General features: G+C 43.2%; 1 protein-coding gene across 4 annotated transcripts in view; it reads left to right on the top strand.

The window, feature by feature from the left end:
- Nucleotides 1–10,537: 10,537 nt before the first annotated feature.
- QRICH2 (glutamine rich 2) overlaps nucleotides 10,538–23,411 on the top strand; it is a 43,667-nt gene continuing 30,793 nt past the window's right edge. For 3 of the 4 annotated variants that reach the window (XM_053376002.1, XM_053376001.1, XM_053376000.1), the window contains exons 1-4: nucleotides 10,797–11,930; nucleotides 18,997–19,101; nucleotides 19,826–19,897; nucleotides 20,530–20,643. In XM_053376002.1, the coding sequence (XP_053231977.1) occupies nucleotides 11,172–11,930; nucleotides 18,997–19,101; nucleotides 19,826–19,897; nucleotides 20,530–20,643 (1,050 nt within the window). In that variant the 5' untranslated portion in view covers nucleotides 10,797–11,171. Of the gene's footprint in view, nucleotides 10,616–10,796; nucleotides 11,931–18,996; nucleotides 19,102–19,825; nucleotides 19,898–20,529; nucleotides 20,644–23,411 lie in introns of those variants that run through there. The other variant, XM_053376003.1, reaches the window with a different exon arrangement.

Here is a 23,411-nt window from a genome sequence, read left to right as displayed (position 1 = left end):
CACATGGCATTTAAATTTTGTTTCTGTCCACACTAATCCTAGAGGGTTTTCTTTACATATTCCAGTTGCTGCAGCATTTTCCCTTTAGTCTTGTAGGTTTTAGAAAGAAAGCCCATAACCTCTCCCGTTCCATCACCTCCAGCTCCTGGGGAAGACTTGAAGAGGTTATTTTTGCTAGTTTAAGTTAGAGCTTTTGGAGGGAGCTGGCTTTTGGTTTTAAATGGGAAATCACTTCTTTTTCAGATATATAGAATGTTTTTCCCCAGATGCATAACTTAAGTTTTTTAACTGCTTTGACATTTTAACATTTATCCCCCTCATTCTCATTTTGCTCTGTTTTGCTTTTTTTCATGCTCCTTTTTAATTAGGGTGACAGGGTGATGCAACAAACCCACTTACTAGTGCAGACAGTTGCAACCTCTGTCTCAAGTAAACTGCCCGCCTCAAGCTGAAGCTATGGGAGAAGGGAGTATAATTTATACCTCAGCTTTCTGAGATTCTAAGACAAAAGAAGTTCTGTCATGCCACACCATGCAACTGGTCACAAAACAGCACACAGAACATGATCCAAGTTTCACAGAGGAGGCAAACCATACAACTGAGAAATGGGCAAATGTCTAGTAGCCTTCTTGCGTGATCAGAAAAAGCATGCTTCCATTGCATTTTATCTTTTTCAAATTTGATTATGTTTACAACCATGCAGAGTCTTGTCTTAATCAGAGCTGTCAAAATAAGAGTGGAATTTTGCCACTTGCTGTGGACATGCAAAACAAAACAAAAAACCCTAGATACTTCAGAAAGAACCTTGGTGTGCTTTTGAGAAACAGGGCTGAAACTGGTCCTGATCTGATGCACTGCCTAATAGATCCTGGTCTCTTCCTTGTTGAACCAGAAGGCAGTTTGATCAGGGCTTATATGCAAAAAAGTAACACCTTCGCCTGTACACCATGGTAGGATCTCTGGCCTCTGTTTTGAACATTCTAGGTGTATTATTCCTTTGTGCAAGCTGTGAAGATTGCCTTCTTGAGCAGAAATTTTATAATGTATCCAAAGAAGAGGTGATTTATTCAGAATATTCCTGTAGTGTTTAACATCTATGAACCCTTTGTGCATTTCTCAGAGATACTGATGGTGCAGTGGGTGGTATGAAAAGCCTGCTGTCATGCACATGCAGTCAGTTGTTTTTAGTCTTCCAAATCAGGGTGAAGTGGGGGGGAAATCGTAAGCATCTACTTTTTGTCAAGCTTGCTTGCTAGAGCCTGTTCTCAACTGCTATGATTGCTGCTAGGAATCCCAAACAAAGATCCTTTTCAACCATTGGAATGGGAACTTTGTTATTTTAAACCTTATTTATTGACTTCCATACTAACCTGAGAAAGGAACTTACCATGATGGAGCTTTGTGGGTTGGCATAAGGAGGCAGCCACTGTAACACCTTAAATTAATCTTGCAGTGACTGTCACTTCTTGACAATGGCGCGCTTTGCACCTTGTTTTTCTTTTCAGTTTTCCTTTTTGTTTGGGAGCCCACGATTGATTTTTAATAATTTTTGCTTTGTCATGAGCAAAACTGCAAGCAAACCCTAGAGGGAGGTGCACAGAGAGAAAAATCTATGTACATGCCCTTGCCTTTGGGTATCTCACAGGACACAGCCTTCCACTTGCATGTATTTTTATGATAACCTGGAAAGCTCTTCCACACAAAGGGCTCATCCAGACTGTCTTTTGTGCTGTGTTTCTAGACACAGGTCAGGGCTTTAAAGCTCTGTGTCCAAGTGTTGTTTTTTTGCCAAAGCACTTTCCCCAGGGAAATCCGTGTTTTACTGCTGAATTGGAGAAAGTGGCAATTGGATTCTCTGCAGATTCACTCAGATTCAGCAATAAAACACGGGTTTCCCTGAGGAAAACGCTGGGACCAAAAACAAAACAAAACCCCACAACACTCAGACACAGAACTTTAAAGTGTGTGCCCATGTCTGGAAAGCACAGCTCAAAAGGAAATCAGATGAGCCTTAAGAGACCAAGTTTCCTTTTCAGTGTATGAACAGTGTCTATCAAATGCTAAACATGCCCTGGGAATAATTTCCCATAACAGAAGGCTTAAAGGGGTTTAAGTGAGTATCCTTCCTCAAAAAATTATCACATGCAAGATTACACCTTTTAGGTGTAATCTTACACATTTCCCTGCATAAATTTCTCCTGGGAAGTGAGGTGCTTTTGAATATATCATATGATCAGTAGGACTCGTGAGGTTTTAATTTTGTTCCTGAAATGAAGATCTGCCTGAGGTTTTATAGAATATAAATACAGTATAAGGTTTAGAAGGGATTCCTGCGTTTTGTAGTGATAACTAAGCTAGGCTTCTACATCAGTAACAGCTTCAACAAGACATGGAGAATTCCACATGATCCACTATTTTACAGGCGGAAAATCTGTTGCAGAGTTTCAGATCCATGCTTATGATAGAATTGATGCTCCTAGCTAAGGACCTTGTGAAGGATGCAGTGGGTGAATCATTCTGTTAAAACGAAAAGCAAATCAAAGTATCATTCCAGAGAGTCTTTAATTCTTGTAATTTGAAGGTCCTTGTTTAATAACTCGGTATTTGGATTTAGCAATGCCAGGGCTTAATAGCCCTTTTGAGTGCCAGCAACTGAAAGAGAATGTGACATTTCTTCCCCTACGTACCTGGAATTGTTTATACAACCAATGGGGCAAAGTGTGATTGGAGTTATGTTTTTTATATATATATAAAGATATTAAGTTTCCAATTTTATACAAACAAAAAAAAATGCAAAAGAAAAACACATACAATTCTGAATACTTAATTTTCTATGACATGTTTCCCTGACCTCATACCTTCCCTTCTTGTATTCCAATTCAAATTATTTACTCAGCAAATCCTTATCTCATAACATTACAGCTGGAAACCCCTTAATTTCAATCCAACATCATTCAACATTCTTTAATTTTACAATATTTCTGTAAATAGTCCTTAAATTTCTTCCAATCTTCTTCCGCCGACTCTTCTCCCTGGTCACGGATTCTGCCAGTCATTTCTGCCAATCCCATACAGTCGATCATCTTCATCTGCATTTCTTCCAGAGTGGGTAAATCTTGCGTCTTCCAATACTTTGCAATAAGTATTCTTGCTGCTGTTGTAGCATACATAAAAAACGTTCTGTCCTTCTTTGACACCAATTGGCCGACCATGCCCAAGAGAAAGGCCTCTGGTTTCTTCAAGAAGGTATATTTAAATACCCTTTTCAATTCATTATATATCATTTCCCAGAATGCCTTAATCTTAGGGCACGTCCACCAAAGGTGAAAGAATGTACCTTCGGTTTCCTTACATTTCCAACATTTATTATCGGGCAAATGATAGATTTTTGCAAGCTTGACTGGGGTCATGTACCACCTGTATATCATTTTCATAATATTCTCTCTTAAGGCATTACATGCCGTAAACTTCATACCTGTGGTCCACAACTGTTCCCAGTCAGCAAACCTAATATTATGTCCAACGTCTTGTGCCCATTTAATCATAACAGATTTAACCAGATCATCCTGAGTATTCCATTTCAACAGCAAATTGTACATTTTTGACAAAGTCTTGGTTTTGGGTTCTAACAGTTCTGTTTCCAATTTAGATTTTTCCACCTGGAAGCCAACTTTCTTATCCAAATTGTAAGCTTCCATTATCTGATAATAATAAAGCCAGTCTCGCACTTTATCTTTTAATTTCTCAAAACTCTGTAATTTCAATCTGTCCCCTTCTTGCTCCAAAATTTCCCAATATTTTGGCTATTTGGCCTCCATGTTAAGTTTTTTCTGAGCCTTAGCCTCCATTGGTGACAACCACCTTGGGGTTTTATTTTCTAGTAAATCCTTGTATCTTACCCAAACGTTATACAATGCTTTCCTGACAATATGGTTTTTAAATGCCTTATGTGCTTTAACCTTGTCATACCACAAATATCCATGCCACCCAAACACATTATTAAAACCTTCTAAATCCAAAATGTCTGTATTCTCAAGAAGCAGCCACTCTTTCAACCAGCAGAATGCTGCTGATTCATAGTAAAGTTTAAAGTCTGGCAGGGCAAATCCACCCCTTTCCTTTACATCAGTTAATATCTTGAATTTTATTCTGGGCTTCTTGCCTGCCAGACAAATTTAGAAATGTCTTTCTGCCACTTCTTGAAACAATCCATTTTGTCCAAAATTTGCAATGTTTGAAACAAAAAACAACATTCTAGGCAATACATTCATCTTTATAACTGCAATTCGACCCAACAAGGAAAGTTTCAAACTTGACCAAATTTCTAAATCTTTTTTCACTTCCATCCAACATTTTTCATAGTTATCTTTAAACAAATTCCCATTTTTACCTGTCATATTAATCCCCAAGTATTTCACTTTCTTAACCACAGTCAGTCCTGTTTCATTCTGAAACTTCTCTCTTTCAATCGGTGTTAAATTTTTCTCAAGAACCTTAGTTTTTAACTTATTCAATTTGAACCCTGCAACCTGACCAAATTCTTGAATTAATTCTAAAACTCTTTTAGTACTAGATTCTGGCTCCTGTAGTGTCAAGACTAGGTCATCTGCAAATGCTCTCAATTTATACTGTTTAGCTCCGACCTGTATACCTTTAACCATCCGGTCCCTTCTGATCATATTCAGCAAGACCTCCAGGACCAGTGTGATTGGAGTTATGAATGAAGGCTTGTTATAACAATGAGATCAGAGAAAATGGTCACAGATTCCCTTTCCAGCTGTTGTCTTCAAAATATCCCAAGAGCTGCTGGTACTTATCTCTAAACTGGAAACAGCAATTAAGTTGTGCCAGCAATTATGAGGAGTCAATTGCAGATTATGTATAAACAGTGCACACACATCAGCTGCGGCCCTCTGACTTGTTATATACATCATTAGCGAGCAGAGATCTCCAGTAAGCGAAGCTGACCACCCGCTTTCCTGAGAAGAGTGAAGGAACACAAAAAGGATGCAGAGGGTGAATTAAACAAAGGATGCTGTACTGTAACCCACAGCTTTGGAGCTGTTAACAACAGTAAATAAGTCGACAGTTGTGCGTCTTCCAAGTACCGTATATGCCAAGAATTGTCTGCGTCCAAGTAAGCACTTGAGGAAGCTTATAAACACATGATTTTAAATCTACAGCTATATCTCTTAAGAGTTTCTAGTGTGAGTAAGGTAAAGGTAAAGGGGACCCCTGACCATTAGATCCAGTCGTGACTGACTGGGGTTGTGGCGCTCATCTCGCTTTACTGGCTGAGGGAGCCGGCATACAGCTTCCGGGTCATGTGGCCAACATGACTAAGAGCAGCGCATGGAAACGCCGTTTACCTTCCCGCTGGAGCGGTACCTACTTGCACTTTGACGTGCTTTTGAACTGCTAGGTGGGCAGAAGGTGGGATCGAACAACAGGAGCTCACTCCGTCGCAGGGATTTGAACTGCCGACCTGATCGGCAAGTCCTAGGCTCTGTGGTTTAACCCACAGCGCCACACATGTCCCTCTCTAGTGTGAGTATTTATGCACTAAAATTAAAACTGCAAGAATTGCTTTTCTGGATGAGGCCAAGGTGCATCTAGTCTAGCGTTCTGACTTGCAACCAACCAGGTGCCTCTAGAAGCTGATGAGCAGAGCAAGTCATGCTTGGAATGGTCACTTCCATGTTTGTCCCCAGCATCTGGTCACCAAAGGCAAGTGGCAATGCCTCTGAACATACTGGTTCCAATTAGCTGTGCTTACTCAACACTCAAATAGCCTCACTTCCCTGAGCCTGGTATTTTGATCACAGGACATCTGATGCCCTTTTGTGCAAGGCATCAAGACTGCCACAGTTGGGGAGTGGATATTGAACAGCTGAAATGCGAAGACAACCTCTCTCATAGGCGGAGGGCGCAAGGGTGAGGCATAACCTATCAAGGAGTTAAATCACCCCTGGGATGCATTGAGATGAAGGGTGGGTTATAAAAATGATTCTTAACAAAATAGAATAAAATATGAGGGGAAAATGTGAAGGATGTTTCTGGACAAAATTCAAATTTAAGCAGCAACAGTGATTGTGATTCTTTAGCTAGACCAGATTTGCTTGTGGTCAAAAGAAAAGCAAAAGAGACGTGTGTTGTTACCTATACACTGCTTTCTAGTGCTTATCTGATCTGGGGGATACAGGCATACTTGAAGACTGTGATATGGGTCACATCCACAACGCAGAAAGTGTGCAATGTGTAAACAGAATACTTGCTCGGTAGACACTCATACAAGGCTTTGTCAATAGCTGCCTACATCCTATTTCATGTGATATGCTGCCACCTGCAGGAGGCTTGCACTTTTGTTGTTGTTTAGTTGTTTAGTCGTGTCCAACTCTTTGTGACCCCATGGACCAGAGCACGCCAGGCACATCTGTCTTCCACTGCCTCACGCAGTTTGGTCAAACTCAAACTGACAGTAAGAGCTGTTTGACAGTGGAATTTGCTGCCAAGGAGTGTGGTGGAGTCTCCTTCTTTGGAGGTCTTTAAGCAGAGGCTTGACAACCATATGTCAGGAGTGCTCTGATGGTGTTTCCTGCTTGGCAGGGGGTTGGACTCGATGGCCCTTGTGGTCTCTTCCAACTCTATGATTCTATGATTCTATGCTGGTAGCTTCGAGAACACTGTCCAACCATCTCATCCTCTGTCGTCCCCTTCTTCTTATGCCCTCCATCTTTCCCAACATCAGGGTCTTTTCCAGGGAGTCTTCTCTTCTCATGAGGTGGCCAAAGTATTGGAGCCTCAGCTTCACACTGTCCTTCCAGGGAGCACTCGGGGCTAATTTCCTTAAGAATGGATGTGTTTGATCTTCTTGCAGTCCATGGGACTTTCAAGAGTCTCCTCCAGCACCATAATTCAAAAGCATCAATTCTTCGGCGATCAGCCTTCTTTATGGTCCAGATCTGTCTTATTATTGGTTGTATAGTTAAGGGTCAGGGTACGGCCAGAGACTCATGCAGCTTGGTAGTTGCTTTGTGGAATGTCAACATTTGCTTGCAGGTGAAGCCAGTGCATGTCAGAAGGGTAGAGAAATCATATTGAACCCTGTGGAACTTACATCAGAGTAGACACATATAGGATTCTTCTGCTGTTCTTGCTAGGCTGCCTATTGTTTCCCCACCCCCCTCTCTGCTTCATTCTTTAACTATTCCCAGCCTATGGGAAACTGGGGATGCACTAGAATGGATCGATAGCTTATGAATTCCATGCAAAAATGCCAAGAACAGCTTGGAAACGTAAGATGCTGCCTTATATACTGCAGTTGTTCTCCAGGGTTTCAGGCAGGGGACATTCCCAGCGCTACCTAGAGACACTGGGGATTGAACCTGGGACCTTCTGCATGTAAAACACCACTGAGCTGTGGCCCATAAACTAGATGGACTGGAGGAGGTTTAGGCAGGGAGATGCAGACGAGGGTTTGATGATAAATTATTGTTTAAATGATCGTATAAGTAGTTGCATTGGCTTGTCAATTACATGGAACAGCTTGTATAGTTCAAGGAACTATGTATTTGTGCAGTTATTTGGACTTACTGCTATTCTTGTTCTGAGCATTGCATATCAACAAACCAGTTAATTTGTTTCACTTACAGTCCTGAGTCTGTGATTCTTGTCATGGATTCAGTTTTACCTTCTGGGGTTCACATATGGACCAAAATGAATCCTGATTTTTTTGTCTAGCTTCACTCACATATACAAAAAATATATATGCAGCATCCTACCATACCTAATGTAAGGCTCCCCTGATTTCATTGCACAATAAGTGGGTCTTGAAATTTCCTACTTTGTTTAGAGAAGGGCACTTGGGCACTATCCAGACCACCTCCCTCCCTCCCTCTCTCTGTCACACACATGCGCGCGCACACACACACACACACAACCAACATGGACACACACTCCTTTAACCATATGTTTCTTGTTCTGTTTGCATCTCAGATCTGAGAGCATTACAGTGCCCATCTGTGCAGTGCACCTTTAAAAGTGGTCCCTGGGTATATTACGAACTATATATAGAATATCATTTCACCTCCACTGCAATGCAGTCAGGCCAGAAGTAGAACACCGCTATCTAGCCCAACACTTAGGAGAAGCAGAAAATATTGCAAAGATATATTCTTGATCATGGTTTTAGAGAAGCTGTCCTTGTTGCTGTTGCTGCTACATATTTCTTAGTTGCCCTTCAACAGCCAGTCTTAGGATGGGTTGCAATTTGTAAAGACACAATTAAAACAGCAATGAAAATAAACAACCCCATGCATAACCTTAAAACAGTAATTCCATAGTGATCTGTATTAGAATTCAGCCAGGATCCCTTACACTTATGAATCAAATGTTGAGCATTAATTTCATATGCTTAAGATCTGTGGGAACTGCTGCCCTTAATGTGCATTTGCTGTGCAGACTGTAAAGCAGGGGTAGCCAATGTGTCCTTCAGATGTTTAGTGGTGCCCATCAGCCCCAGGCATCAGGTCCAAAGCTAGAACTGGAGCTGTGGTCACTAATGCGTTGGCTACCCCTGCTCTACAGCAGGTCCTTAAGGGCATTTTCTCATCTGTAAATACAATTGGCTTGGATGAGAGGAACTGAGCACAGCCACCAGCTCTCATCACATGATGAGGGCATCTAATCACAGATAAGAGACTCTGCAAAGAATCTGCTGTTTTTTTTTCCAGATTCAAGGTGCTAGTCCTTTCAGTACACACAGAGAGCTGTTCTGAGCTGATGTTACATACATACATCATTTTATTTGTATGCCGCCTTTCCATAGCTAAAACCATGCTCAAGTTGGCTTACAACATGAAAAAAATTGCATAGTTACAAATATAACCATAGTAGTAAAAAACTACTGTATGAATGTATTTGTTCATTAGTCAGCATACCGTGAAAACATGATTACGTCCTGCAAAGTAAATTCACATTGTTTTAGAGTAGCTGACATGAGTAGCTGACATGAGTAGACTGATCCTATGCATTTCACTCAGAGAGACATCCAACTCTGTCCAGTTGTGGTTTAATCCCAAGTGTCTGCCACAGAAATTTTGGCTTTTTTGATAGGGAAATTGCCAACCCTGTTAAGAATATAGAAATTCATCATTTCTGGCCCTCAGCCAAGCTGCCTGGGACTAATGAGAGCCAGAGTTCTCCATCCCGGCCCTACATCTGTTTCACTTTTGCCCCTTTTTTCACTCCATCCCAGTTATGAGAAATCAAGGACCAGATGCTCTTTTGTGCTACTGTGGAGAAGACAGGAGCAAAGGAGCTCAAACTGCAACTAAACAACAGAAGTGAGATGTTAGGAAGAGCCTTCCAATTGCGAGAGAGGCAAAGCATTGGGATATTTCAGTTGAGATGTGACAGGCAGCTGCTGCTTGTCGGAAGTCACTGTGTAGGTGAATGTTTGCTTTGAGATTTGGGAGAGAGCAAGAGAGAGATCAGGGCTCCAGGGATGAGGACCATGTGGTCCTCCAGATGATGTTGGACTGCAACTCTCTTCCTGTGCCGGCTTGGCACTGATGGGAGTCCAACCGCACAAAGCCCCCCTGTCTGCTGTACTCACTGTCTCATGGGAACTTTGTAGTTGCCCATTGTTGGAGGAAACATGCTTTGGAGTAGAGGGCATCACTACATATTTAAAAGACCTGGGCCACAAGCCCATTGGACATAAATCTGCATGAAATGTGCATAGGTTTTTATATCTGTATCTATAGATATATAAAAAAATAGAATTATATAAATTTAATAAATAATAATAATATTTAAATTTCACAAATCAATGCAAAACTAACCGTTAAATAGCGTGTATGGAGTTTGGCGAGATGAACCTTGAGATCCCTTCCAACTCTATGATTCTATGATACACAGAGTCTGTTTTTCTCACCACTGTCCAATTTCCCCCACTTGCCGCTGTCCACAGTTTATCTGTTCCCAGTATCTTGAACACTGAAAACAGCGCTGGTGCAAACTAAGACGTACCTGAGACAGGTCGCTTTCCACCATCCAAGGCCTTTGGTTGCAAGGAGAGCTTTTGCAGGGGTCTTGCTTCTGGCAAACGGTTGGACCAGATGACCTTAGGGCTAAATCACGCTTACGTGGTTCTGCGCAGTATTTCAGCACTTTCCCCTTTTTTCCTGTAAAACCTACGGGGCAATTTAAATGTTTAAAGTAAACAGATCTACGAATGCCACCAACAGATATAGGGGGGACAGCCCCCCTTTAAAAAAATCAGTGTGTGTAGCGTCTAAATTTTATTTTATACTTTTTGAATCTGCTGCTCGGAAACTCATAGGAAAGAAATAGCTTAATTAAAGTGGAAATATATTAAACTGGCTAAGAAACCTCCCCGATTCCTTCGGCTCCCGCCCATTCCTCTCTGCCTAGCAAGGGCGGGGGGAGCGCGCGGAGTCATAATTCGCGCGGCCCCGCGAGTCCCGGAACAGCGGAGGGCGGTCGCCCCCGTTGCGTAGCAACCACAAACGCCGGCTCGCAATCAGCCGGCAGCCGGCGAGGTAAACAAAAACACCTGAGCAGTTCTCGAAGCCAATCCGGGAACGAGAAGGTTTGTGAGGCAACCAATGGAACGCAAGGATTCGAACGGGGCCGGATTGTCCGCGGCGGAGGCGGCTTCTTTTACGAGCTTCGGCTGGGAGCTGCTCGTCAGTCTGTCGCTCGCCCGAGCTGCGAGCTGCGCTGGGGGCGGGTGCTGCTTAGGCTGAGGGGAGCTTTGAAAAAGCCCTTTAAATAGGGGTGGTCGTTTTGAGGGGGGGGCGGGTAGGAAAAGGATAGGCAAAAAGATAAAGCGAGATAGAGGCGCTGCTCATCCCTTTATGGCGCCAGCCTGCTCACTTTTAGGAATGGGCTTACAATAAATTGGGCTTAAATATATATATATATATATATACTCCAGATATTCCTTGTTAAAAAAAGGGATGAGATTTTATTTATTGAACTGCCTTCCCATCCCAGCGTTATATTTTCATAGGGGTTAATAAAAGATTAGGAGGTGTTTTGTTTTTTTTTTGTTATTTCTTAAAAGAAGATTTTGTTTTATCTTTCTTAAATAAGGCAGCTGGCAGTTGTCGCAAAGCGAAGGGTGGGTCGAAAGGGGTGCAGACATGTCTCTGAAAGTCACCTTGTACGAGTTGGCGGACATCTCCATAGGGACTCCAGAAGTTGGCCATGTCAATTTCAATGCCCTCCACACCCTCCTCCATGCCATCCTCAGGTACCTCAAAATCCAGGATGCCATGGCGGAGGTCAAGGTGGATCGGGGCCCGCCATCCAAGCCAGACGTGCCGGTGGCTATTGAGACGGGGGTTGGGGAGATACTATCCGATGAAGAGTTACTGAAGGGCAAGGATGGCAGGGCAGGCAAGGAGAGCCGGGAAGGCAGGGCAGGCAAGGAAGGCAAGGAAGGCAGGGCAGGCAAGGAAGGCTTGGAGGGCAAGGAAGGCAAAGAAGGCAAAGAAGGCCTGGAGGGCAAGGAAGGCAAAGAAGGCCTGGAGGGCAAAGAAGGCAAAGAAGGCAGGCCCAGGAAGGAAAAGGGGGTTTCAGACAAAGACATAGAATCTCGCCTTGACGACTTGGAAAAGCAAATGTTCGCACTGCAGGCTAACCTCCAAGGGATGGCAGATCAGGTGCAAGGGGTGGAAGATCAGGTCCAAGGAATGCAAGATCAAGTGCAGGGAGTCCAGGGGAAAGTGCAGGGGTTGGGAAAGCGGGTCAAAGGGTTTGAACAGCAAATGTCTGGCCTAGAGAAGCTGCCTTCTGGTACCGACTTGATGGATAAAGCCAGGAGTGGCTCTGTGGCCGATCTATGGCAAGCGATGCAGTTGCAGAAGAAAGTTGAAGCCAACGAAGAGGGCATCAACAAGGTATGTGAACGATTAAAAAAACACACCCAGATTGTAGAAATTTCAGGGGCATGCAAAGGTTACATCAGAATTGAGTTAAGAGTGCCCTTTATAGCGATTGCGAACAATATTAATTTTAGACTAGTTTTTGAAGGAGGCATGAGGACTGCTTTGGTTTGGTTATTTTTCCTTTAAAGGCCTAGCTCGCTGCAGGGATACGGTACAGCAAGCTGTCAATCATTCATTTCTGAAAGTTTCTTTCTTTTTTTTAAAAGATATTTATTAAAGTTTCCAATTTTTATACAAACAAAAAGAAAAAAGCAAAAAAGTTTAAAAACACATAAAATTCACAATACTTAGTTGTCAATGACATATTTCCCTGACCTCCTCATACCTCCCCTTCTTGTATTCCAATTCAAATTATTTATTCAGCAAATCCTTATCTCAAAGCATTACAGCTAAAAACCCCTTGATTTCTATCCAACATCATTCAACATTCATTAATTTTACAATATTTCTGTAGATAGTCCTTGAATTTCTTCCAATCTTCTTCCGCCGACTCTTCTCCCTGGTCACGGATTCTGCCAGTCATTTCTGCCAATCCCATGCAGTCAATCATCTTCATCTGCCATTCTTCCAGAGTGGGTAAATCTTGCGTCTTCCAGTACTTTGCAATAAGTATTCTTGCTGCTGTTGTAGAAAGTTCTACAACAAAAAGAAAGTTCTATCCTTTTTTGACACCAATTGGCCGACCATGCCTCTGGTTTCTTCAAGAAGGTATATTTAAATACCTTTTTCTTCAAGAAGGTATATTTAAATACCTTTTTCAATTCGTTATAGATCATTTCCCAGAAAGCCTTAATCTTAGGGCACGTCCACCAAAGGTGGAAGAATGTACCTTCATTTTCTTTGCATTTCCAACATTTATTGTCGGGCAAATGGTAAATTTTTGCAAGCTTGACTGGGGTCATGTACCACCTGTATATCATTTTCATAATATTTTCTCTTAAGGCATTACATGCCGTAAATTTCATCCCAGTGGTCCACAACTGTTCCCAGTCAGCAAACATAATGTTATGTCCAACATCTTGTACCCATTTGATCAGAGCAGATTTGACCGTCTCATCCTGAGTGTTCCATTTCAACAGCAAGTTATACATTTTTGACAAAATCTTAGTTTTGGGTTCTAACAGTTCTGTTTCCAATTTAGATTTTTCCACCTGGAAGCCAACTTTCTTATCCAAATTGTAAGCCTCCATTATCTGATAATAATGAAGCCAGTCTTGCACTTTGTTTTTTAGTTTCTCAAAACTCTGCAGTTTCAGTCTATCTCCTTCTTGTTCCCAAAATTTCACCGCCTGTGATTTCTTCGGGTCCCCGCTTCACCGCAGCGGCCAGACCCAGTCCCCGCGGAGCCGATTCCCTCCGGAGCTCAGAGGGAATCCGCCATTAGTCGCTGGCGCTGACCGGAAGTCCCTTTCTGAAAGTTTCACCCCGCTCCAAAGATGTTTAACTGTCAACTTGTGTTGGAGTGAAGAGACAAAGAGAACTATTATGCATTGTTGTGTTGGCAAACACCATAAACTGCTGCACCGTGATTCTAGATCTGTTGTGCAGATCTCGGCAGTACCTGAAGCTTCACATGTATTCCTCCGTGGAGGTGATGCCTCCTGGAATTATGAACAGAAGCATAAATAAATGTTTCCCCATGGAATCATTTAGTAACCCTTAAGAAAATGCACCAAGTATGCACTTGGTATTTACATCTAGGTACCTTGTCCATACAAGCTTCACCTTCAAATTTCCAGAATTAGTATTAATTCCTGTTTTACGTTTTTGACTTAAGAGTTTGAATACTCTTTCAAGCGACTGATTATTAAAATGTTGGTTCATACATTTCAAAAACAGTTCATGCCAAAGCTTTCGTTACTTGTAGTGCTTCGTAAAGTCATTGGCAACAGAGAAATCATTGTTTTGCTAAAGTTCTGAGAAATCCAGAGGATTTGCTAAGTTACACCAGACAGGCATTGATTTACCTGTCAAAGGAGCACTGGGACTGGCTAAAGTGGAAAGCTGGATGGATGCCAGTAACACTGTGTGCCCCCACCCTCTGCCCTGAACATCTTTCCCTGCATTAGAATTGGTGAACCAAAGGCAGCACAGTTTGTGAACTGTGAGGTATGCTATGCCAAGATTGTCTCCCAGCAGAGCTAAGCTTTGCAACAGGCAACTGCAGGAGCAGTTGAAATATCTTGCATTCCTTAAGTTTCCATTAGTTCTAGATGCTCCAGTGAGCTGGACATGTAGAGACTCATCTCTTGCTATTTAGAAGCTGGCTTATTCTGGCTTGTGCTGAGACCCCAGCTGGGTGGGCAGGAGTCCGTTACCTGTATTCCGTGCATAGGAATAACATTAAATAGAGCAGAGACATGGAATATTTGTCAGCCTGAGGGCCACATTCCTATCTGGGCAGTCTTCCAGGAGCCACATGCCACTAGTGGATGGGACCAGTCCAGAACAAAATGTTGGTGGAGCAATTACAGTGGTACCTCGGGTTACATATGCTTCAGGTTACATACGCTTCAGTTTACAGACTCCGCTAACCCAGAAATATTACCTCGGGTTAAGAACTTTGCTTCAGGATGAGAACAGAAATCGTACAGCGGCGGCGCAGCGGGAGGCCCCATAGCTAAAGTGGTGCTTCAGGTTAAAAACAGTTTCAGGTTAAGAACAGACCTCCAGAACAAATTAAGTTCTTAACCCAAGGTACCACTGAAATGTAAATCTCATCTTTGTACAGTAGACTAGTTTCTACACATGCTCCCACACTCTTCTCCATCCCCTCTATCTAGGCAAGCAAGAGGCATTATCAGAGTTCAAGGACCAGCAAGGCAAAAACAGTCAAGGAAGGAGCACAGCAGGGGCAGGGAGGGTTGGGGCCTAGGGAGAAAGGGTGTGGCATGGAGAGAGTCCTGAGGACCAGACAGTGAATTCTAGAAGGCCACATTTGGTCCCTGAGCCTGAGCTTTTCCACCTCTGTGGCAGAGTGAGGGAGCTGTTGGGGGCAGTAACAGCACCCCCCCAGTCCTGCCATGCAGTCTGCCCTGTGCCCCCTAAGCTAACCTGCTGCTCTCAGGATGCTGCTGCTGTCTCTGTCAACCAGCACTGGAGTAAGTTTCAGCCGCCAGTTGAATGGCCTTTTGTATGTGGAAAAGGGGAGCACCATCTTCTCCCTCACCTCAGGCAACAAAATGTCTTGGCCTGGCTTTGGCCTGTTAGTTCTAGCCATCTCTTGATGCACACACCAGGATGTTTTAAATCAGGCAGCCTTCCAGTTAGTTAGGTCTGGTTATCGTCTGTATAGTGTTGATAACAAATTAATATGAATGCAGTTTTGGTAGGAGGTGTGTGTGTGTGTGTGTGTGTGTGTGTGTGTGTGTGTGTGTGTGATGAGCTCCAATCCCCGCTGGGAGCACTGAAGGCTCCGCTTTCCGTTTTCGCCATCTGGGACTGAATTCCAGTCCTTCTGGACACAGACATACACTCATATACAGACATTTGCGAGTGAGTGAGGTGGTTTCCATCTCTACTATCTGCCACTATGGGGCCTTCTGAGGACCATCTTTCCCTGAAGGGAGGAGAGACTAAAGACAAACTGGCCTGGAGAGCTGCCTACAACCTGGTTCCCAGTATTGGAGTTGAGGTGACCTCTCCCTCCCTTAACCGCCACCCCAGGGCTACTCAAAGAACCTCTTTACCTGTGGGAAGGGGAGATGTAGCTTTCAAAAAATATCCCTCTTGTAGATTATCTTGGCTGGCTTATTCTATAGATTTAATTGCTGCCTCTTGTTTTAAGATTTTAATGTAAACTGCTTTGTGAGAGGCAACTGAAAAGTGGTATATTAAATTGAATTAATCAGTGTATATAATATTTATCAGATTTCTATGTTTCATTAGATAAGAAGAACAGGAGCATTTTGCAGTATAGAGTCCCCCCAGACAACATGCCCCTACTAGTCTATGAGGGGAGCTATAGCAATAAGTACATGCTCATAAGTATTCCAGATTCAGAGTGGATAGTGGTGACAGGGCAAGCTCTGTGTGAAACCGCCTATGAGTTAATGAGCAGCAAATTGTTATGTCCAGTCGCATCTGGCAAAGGCCTGGGACAAGTCTATACTTGAATTCTTAGTGAGATAGCTGCTATTCTGATTTTCAACTAACCTCCTGGTGTCTAGTGCATTGAAGAGGGTGGTAGGAAATGTAATCATTTAGTGAATTTGAACTACTATTTCCTGGTTTCCTATTTGGGGAGGCTTCCACAACAAAGCAAGACAGAGACTTGATTATTTCCTTTAGTAGATGATTCATTGCCTAGGCCTTATCAGATTAGTCAAGACAACCAATACCAGAACATAAAAGCTCCTCACCGTGGACTTGTGTGTGAATGAACTTGAGGGACATTAATGACAGCACATATTGCAAGCACATTTTATGGTTGGTTTGTTTTTGTAGCCAACAGGAGAACTAGAAACTTACTTTGAGAATGTTGCCTTTATTCTGTTCGTGTCCTGGTGAGCAAGCTAGCTGACTATTCCACCCCACCCCCCAAATCCACATAATCCTACTGGAATCTTAAGACTGCTCTGTTGGGTTTTCTTCTGGCTCCAAACCAACTTTCTAAGAATCACCATGCATCTCCTGTGGTGCAAGCAAAAGCTATGCATGGCTTTAAGTACATAGGGAATAGCTACCGTAAATGTGACTCTTCATAACACCAGAATCAAGAGGCGCATACAACTTGAGGCAGGTAAACTATTTAGGGAGGAAGCAGGGTTGAAGAAAACCAGCACAGTGGTACCTCAGGTTAAGTACTTAATTCGTTTCAGAGGTCCGTACTTAACCTGAAACTGTTCTTAACTTGAAGCACCACTTAATAATAATGATGATGATGATAATAATAATAATAATAATAATAATAATTTATTTAGACCCCGCCCATCTGGCTGAGTTTCCCCAGCCATTCTGGGCGGCTCCCAATTAAGTATTAAAAACAATACAGCGTTAAATATTAAAAACTTCCCTGAACAGGGCTTCCTTCAGATGTCTTTTAAAGATAGGATAGCAACTTATTTCCTTCACATCTGAAGGGAGGGTGTTCCACAGGGTGGGTGCCACTACCAAGAAGGCCCTCTGCCTCGTTCCCTGTAACCTTACTTCTCGCAATGAGGGAACCGCCAGAAGGCCCTCGGCGCTGGATCTCAGTGTGCGGGCTGAACGATGGGGGTGGAGACGCTCCTTCAGGTATTCAGGACTGAGGCCGTTTAGGGCTTTAAAGGTCAGCACCAACACTTTGAATTGTGCTCGGAAACGTACTGGGAGCCAATGCACATCTCTCAGAACCGGTGTTATGTGGTCCCGGTGGCCACTCCCAGTCACCAGTCTAGCTGCCGCATTCTGGATTAATTGCAGTTTCCGGGTCACCTTCAAAGGTAGCCCCATGTAGAGCGCGTTGCAGTAGTCCAAGCGGGAGATAACTAGAGCATGCAGCACTCTGGTGAGACAGTCCGCGGGCAGGTAGGGTCTTAGCCTGCGTACCAGGTGGAGCTGGTAAACAGCTGCCCTGGACACAGTATTAACCTGCGCCTCCATGGACAGCTGTGAGTCCAAAATGACTCCCAGGCTGCGCACCTGGTCCTTCAGGGGCACAGTTACCCCATTCAGGACCAGGAAATCCCCCACACCCGCCTGTCCCCCAAAAACACTACTTCTGTCTTGTCAGGATTCAACCTCAATCTTTATCTAATGGGGCCTCCTGCTGCTGTTGCGCCGCCGGAGCACGATTTCTGTTCTCATCCTGAAGCAAAGTTCTTAACCTGAAGCACTATTTCTGGGTTAGCAGAGTCTGTAACCTGAAGCGTATGTAACCTGAGGCGTATGTAACCTGAGGTACCACTGTATCTTTATTCCACAACCACCACATCATCCCTATGAGGCTATTAAGCTATTAGGGAAAGTGTAGCAGTCCTGCTGGAAAGCTGTCCTGGTTCTAGGTTTTATTTTTGGAAGAGCTTGGGCAAGATCTCTGACGGCACCCACTTCCTTCTTATCACTGCCCATTCACTTGTCTCTTCCTCCGGACCTAATGTGCACCACTTCCCAGAGGGACAAGAGAAAGCTTGTGGAAGTTACTGCTCCTTCTCCTTACTTTACTCACTTGGAGAGCAAGGCTGAATGGGCAGTAGTGGTCAGGACCAGAAGGCTCCAGAGTATAGTCAGATGTCTAATGCCAATCCCCTATGTTAATCCTGGAGTACAGATCTAGTCGGGTGTTTGTGTGCAAATCTGAAGGTGCTGGGATAGGATCTGACAAGTGTTATAGATAGGGTTGCCATATTTCAAAAAGTAAGAACCAGGTCCCCCTGAAAGTTGTTTTTCTACAAAAACACCAAAGAAACACAATCTTTTTTTAATGACTTGCCAGAACAAAGCGTCACCTTTCAGAAATCCCCCTGGACGTCAATTCCGCCTTTTAAATCCCAGATGTATGGCAGCCCTATTTTAGATGCCTAAGGTGCTCCTGTGCATCAGCACTCTTTCAAAGGCAATAATATCTGAATTTCAAGATAAAGAGTTTGTACCTGCTTGAAGATAGTTGACTTTCTTATACTGAAATTTAGAAAAATATTGTTGCCTCTGCAGAAAAGCCAATGGTTAAAACATATTGGGCATCAAAAAATTGTTGGAGGTCCCCCTTGCCTTTGCTCAATGTATTCTATCCTACCACCTTGCAGTAGGTGGTGGGCTTTTGGGGGGCTATATTGATGCTGTTCCCTCTTTTCCTCTTTTGGATGTAGTTTATCCTAGGGAAACAGCTCCTCTCCAGCGTAGGCTGCTTAAAGTGGGAATGGGCTCTGTAAGACCTGAAAATAGGTTTCCTACAGCATATCTTCTGTCTTTGGCAGTCAGAGACATTAGGAAACACATGGTAGCTTCTTGTCAGTTGGAAATTATATTTAGGCTGATATTTAGAGGAGTCCATGTATTCCTTCCTTTCACTGATATTGTATCTCTTTTTGTTTTCTAGGCCATATCTTTGTTGCAGGATGTAATAGATGAGGCTGGCAAAATGAAGGCAGCCACAGCTAATTTAGAGGATGAAGTACAAAAAATCAAGGATCACTTAGCATTGGTAAACTAGTCCATGCCTTATTTCCTTCTATTTAACCACTTTTCCTGTTGGGTCCACCTAACCCCTCAGAGTTCAGGAGGAAAGCAACACTGAGAGGATGAGAGGTTCAGCAGTCTGACCCACATGTTCAATGTGTTTGTCAAAGTGGAACTTCGCTCCCATTTTGATATATGATTGGGGAGACCTACTGTTAAAGAAATGGGCTGATTGTCATTGTGTATTATTTGCCCCAGGCCTGGCCATAGGTCTGGAAGTGTTGGAAGAAGCCGTTCTCAGCCTTGGCAATCCAAAACTCAACCTGGCATATTCATAGCAGGCACTGGGATGCTATGCTTAATACTGTGTATTTTTGAGCAATATTGAATACCCAGATACATCCCCAGAGGCTATCCCATGAGAGCAATTCAGGTTTCTGGGCTGTGCTTTTGTTTCTTTGTTCTCTTGGAAACGTGATGTTTGCTCCTGTCCCCAAAGGTTTGTTGGGAGGAAAAATGGCCCCCTGAGCTATGCATTTGCTGTGAACTGGGCATGCATAAAGGTGCCTGAGTTTTATTTTCCCTGCAAGGCTTTTCCCCAGGTGCTCACCTCTTGTATTTTAAAAGTGTGGGGAAAACAAGCTCACTTTTGCAGTGCTCCTTTTACAATATTAGAACGTGTTTGCACTCATACATTATTCTTGAGCAGCCTGGGGAAATCCTAAATTATCTTTTCCTTCCTTTTGCAGTTGGACCCCCATGCATTTGACGATCGACTGAAGACTTGCTTAAGTGATCAGATAAGTTTGGATAACGAAGTGGTATGTTCCCACACAGCTCCTCTACAGAACACCAGTCTCCATGCAGATAGCAACCTCTCCCTGCTGTGTGCTAGTTTTGCACAGGACCAGAAGTAAATTCAGTGACCTATCAGTTTGCCATGGTCAATAGGCATTGGCAAATTCCGTCCACACTGGTCCCAAGCCTACTTCTCCACCCTGCCTGTTCCAGCACATTTGCAGTGTCAGACTAGCATACAGTGTTCAATTTGTCCATAGCGGGGAACCCAGCCACTCGCTGGCACATGATTTGTTCATTTTCTGTACTCCCACCTTTGTGCTAATGTATCAGATTCATAGCATCAGAAGCTGCCTTGAAGATGTACCCTCACTGGTTAGTTTAAGCAGCACCTGCTAATCCCCATGTGTGTGTGTGTGTGTCTTGTAACATTCAGTACCTTCCCATCCCCGCCCTGTTGACACTTCTCCAAAAAGGGTTGTCCCATAGTTTGATGTACCCACTAGCTCTTCGCTGGTATGTATCCTAGTCCTCTGATACCTCTCCACAGCCAAGGTTCCTAATGAAGAATAAATGAAGGTGGCTGCAATGGCCTCTTCCATACTATTCATGGGGAATAAAGTGTGACCTCTTTAATGTTTTTGTTTGTCTGTAGAAAGACTTAGAGAAGAGGCTGAGCCAGTTTCCTTCCCCAGAGGAGATGAGCAATATGGTGCGGTGGGACGTTCTAGAGGACGTCCTCGTGAAAGGGAAGAGGAGCCCATCTCCCGTGAGTATGATTTCTGTAGCAAAATGAAGATTGGAGGATAAAAGGTTTGCACATGAACGTTTTCTTCATGAAAAATACCAAGACAATGCATGCATCCTTTATATGTTGAATTTCATGTCCTATTTATCCCCTTCACTTAGACCTATATTATTGTGTACAAAAAGAGTTTTCTACGTACAATCTGTGCACCATGAAGCACATTTCTTCATCACCTTATGGCCAGTTCCAGGGGTGGGGGTGACATTTATTTTGTGCTAATTTTCAGTGGCCTCTGATCAGCCCAATGTGGGGCTTCATTTTCTGCCTTTTGTATTTAATAAGCATGCAACAAAGTTGATGACAAGCTAGTGTGTGGCTCACATAGATTGTTCTGGACCTTTCCATTGACCTCCACTGCTTGCCATCTGTCTGGTCACTATCTTGGGAGATGCTGGATGAAGATACTACTGTACAGGGCTTTATTTGTTCTGCCAGGACTCAGCCACAGAATCTGCCAGCAGCTCAGCTACAGTTTCAAGCCCAGAATACAAAAAGTAAAGCTAAATGAAAGTGCCCTTAAGCCAGATGCAGGGTGCATTCCCCTTGCTACTGAATAACTGCAGAGTATTTTCACACATCAGGAATATTGTTGGGCGGGGTGCAAGGAAAGCCTTCGGAACAGAAAGTGATGTTTCCAAACAGACTTGAGCCCCAACATCTCTCTTTTTTTAGAAAAAAGAAACGAAGCACTGAATGCATGACATAAAAATGCCACTTTTAAAGTATAAAAATGGGCAGATACAGAGTGCTCTCATGAGGATGGAAATCACAAGTTAATCTAGCTTCAAGTGTTCAAAGATTGGTCTTTCTGGACATTATATATTTTCCTTTCAGGCACCACTAATCCGTCCTGGTGACATCATCTCAGCCTGGCAGCCTATTTGTCCATACATTTGGCCCAGCATTCAGAAAGCTAATCACACTTGCAGAAAAATAGCAGATATTATACCCCAATATGGGTATTTTCTGTGAAGTTGGTAATTGCCTATTGGAAGGTGGCCATGTCATCATTTTCTGGTGCATCATGGTGAAGCCTGTATCCACGTGGTTTTAAATTGGGGACAGTGTGGGAGGTGGAGGATATCTCTGTTTTCCTCATAGGAGGTTGACTTTGCTTATACTCTCCAGTGCTTGGGCACATGCCGCTTATACTTCTAAAACCTCAGAAACCAACCCATCCCCTTGAACAATGCTAGTTCTACCCCCTCCCCTTTGACTGCATCCCATGGCTGAAATGAATGTGTGACTAAGAGGGGTGCTTTATTCTCCCACTGCCACCAAAAGAACGTAAGTGTTTAGAAAGGGTCCTATGTTAGAAGCACAAAGCTGTTTGCACAAGGCCATCTCCAGACATTTTTCTGCCCGAGGCAGAAGAACAAACAATGCTTTCCCCCACTGGTCAAGGTCAGTATTTATCTTGTGTATGTTTTTAGCCTGGAACCTGGAGCAGACAGTGATAGTACCAGGTGTGGGGAGAACATTCCTCAAATGGGGAGCCACCCTTCTCATAAGGCCCATTCTCATGTTGCCACGCTCCGCACCTCTCTTGTTGAAGGCACACAACAAAGTTTTTCTGATGATTGCTGTGCCCTGGTAGGTTCATGTGTGAAGAGGCAGTCCAAAAGGTATTGGAGTCCTTAGCTGCATAAGGCTTAATTAGGTCAAAATCAGCACTCAACAAAATCAGAGTTGAGCCCAGAAACTAATTGGTAGCTAGTGTAGTCATGCCATAATTGGTGTTAAATGCTTAGGTCGTCTTGCCCCACGAAGAGTCTGATGAAGCGAACTCTAGTCCATAAAAGCTTGTGCCATAATAAATTTGTTAGTTAAGGTGTCACAAGGCTCTTTGTTGTTTTGATTTGTACTTGGTTCTCCTGTGCATACTGCATTTCCTGGATGAATATCTTGAAGAAAAATCTTTGTCCTGAGCATAACCGTGATGCAGTGTTATAAAGACTATGCGAGTTTGTATTTCTTTTACTTGAGAGCAAAGGCATGCAGGAGTTTGAGAGAGAGAAAAGCAATTTAGCACCTAAACAACAATGTGAGAACACCTCAGGGCTATTGTTTTGGCCCCTGAAGAACATTTAAAACAGTGCAGCTCCAAAGCACCCATTTAGAATTGTTGTAAGCATCATTAATTTCACATTTCCATAGTCATAGAGCAGCTAGTGTCCCATAAGGCCAGATAGGGCAAAACTTGCATGCATGTTAAATGCCTGCATTTGGATATATAGCCAGTTTCCACAAAATAATGAACTGTTTTAAAGTGGTATGATAGATTCATTACTGTAGATCATCTGTGCATGTGCAAAGTACAGATCTAAAAAAGATACCACTTTACTGTAGCATCTTTCCATGGCTTAATGATTGGTTTGAGGCCAGGCTTTGGGCTCTGGGCCCAGCCATTTCTTACCTCCAGACTTAAAAGAATTCAGTGAACAGCAAAATGAAATATTTAGGATTCCTGACAAAGGTACAATAGCAGGAATTCTAGAAAATTTACCCAGCTACTTGCTTTCTTACCTTTTGGGAAAATCAGCACTTGGTTAGTCTATTCTGAAATGTGCATAGAAATTGTTTCTGGCCAGTGTAATTCTTTGTTCTACGTCAGAATCTCAATAGAAGGAAATCACTGCAGTGAAATATTCCCTCTTGGTTTATATGTACTCTGATTCCATGAGTGAGTCTTTCCAGTCTCTCAGTCAACATGGTATAATTGAGTGAAG

This window comes from Podarcis raffonei, chromosome 2 (assembly GCF_027172205.1).
Source record: "Podarcis raffonei isolate rPodRaf1 chromosome 2, rPodRaf1.pri, whole genome shotgun sequence".
Taxonomy (NCBI): Eukaryota; Metazoa; Chordata; class Lepidosauria; order Squamata; family Lacertidae; genus Podarcis; species Podarcis raffonei.
This window is presented reverse-complemented; position numbering and strand designations above follow the sequence as displayed.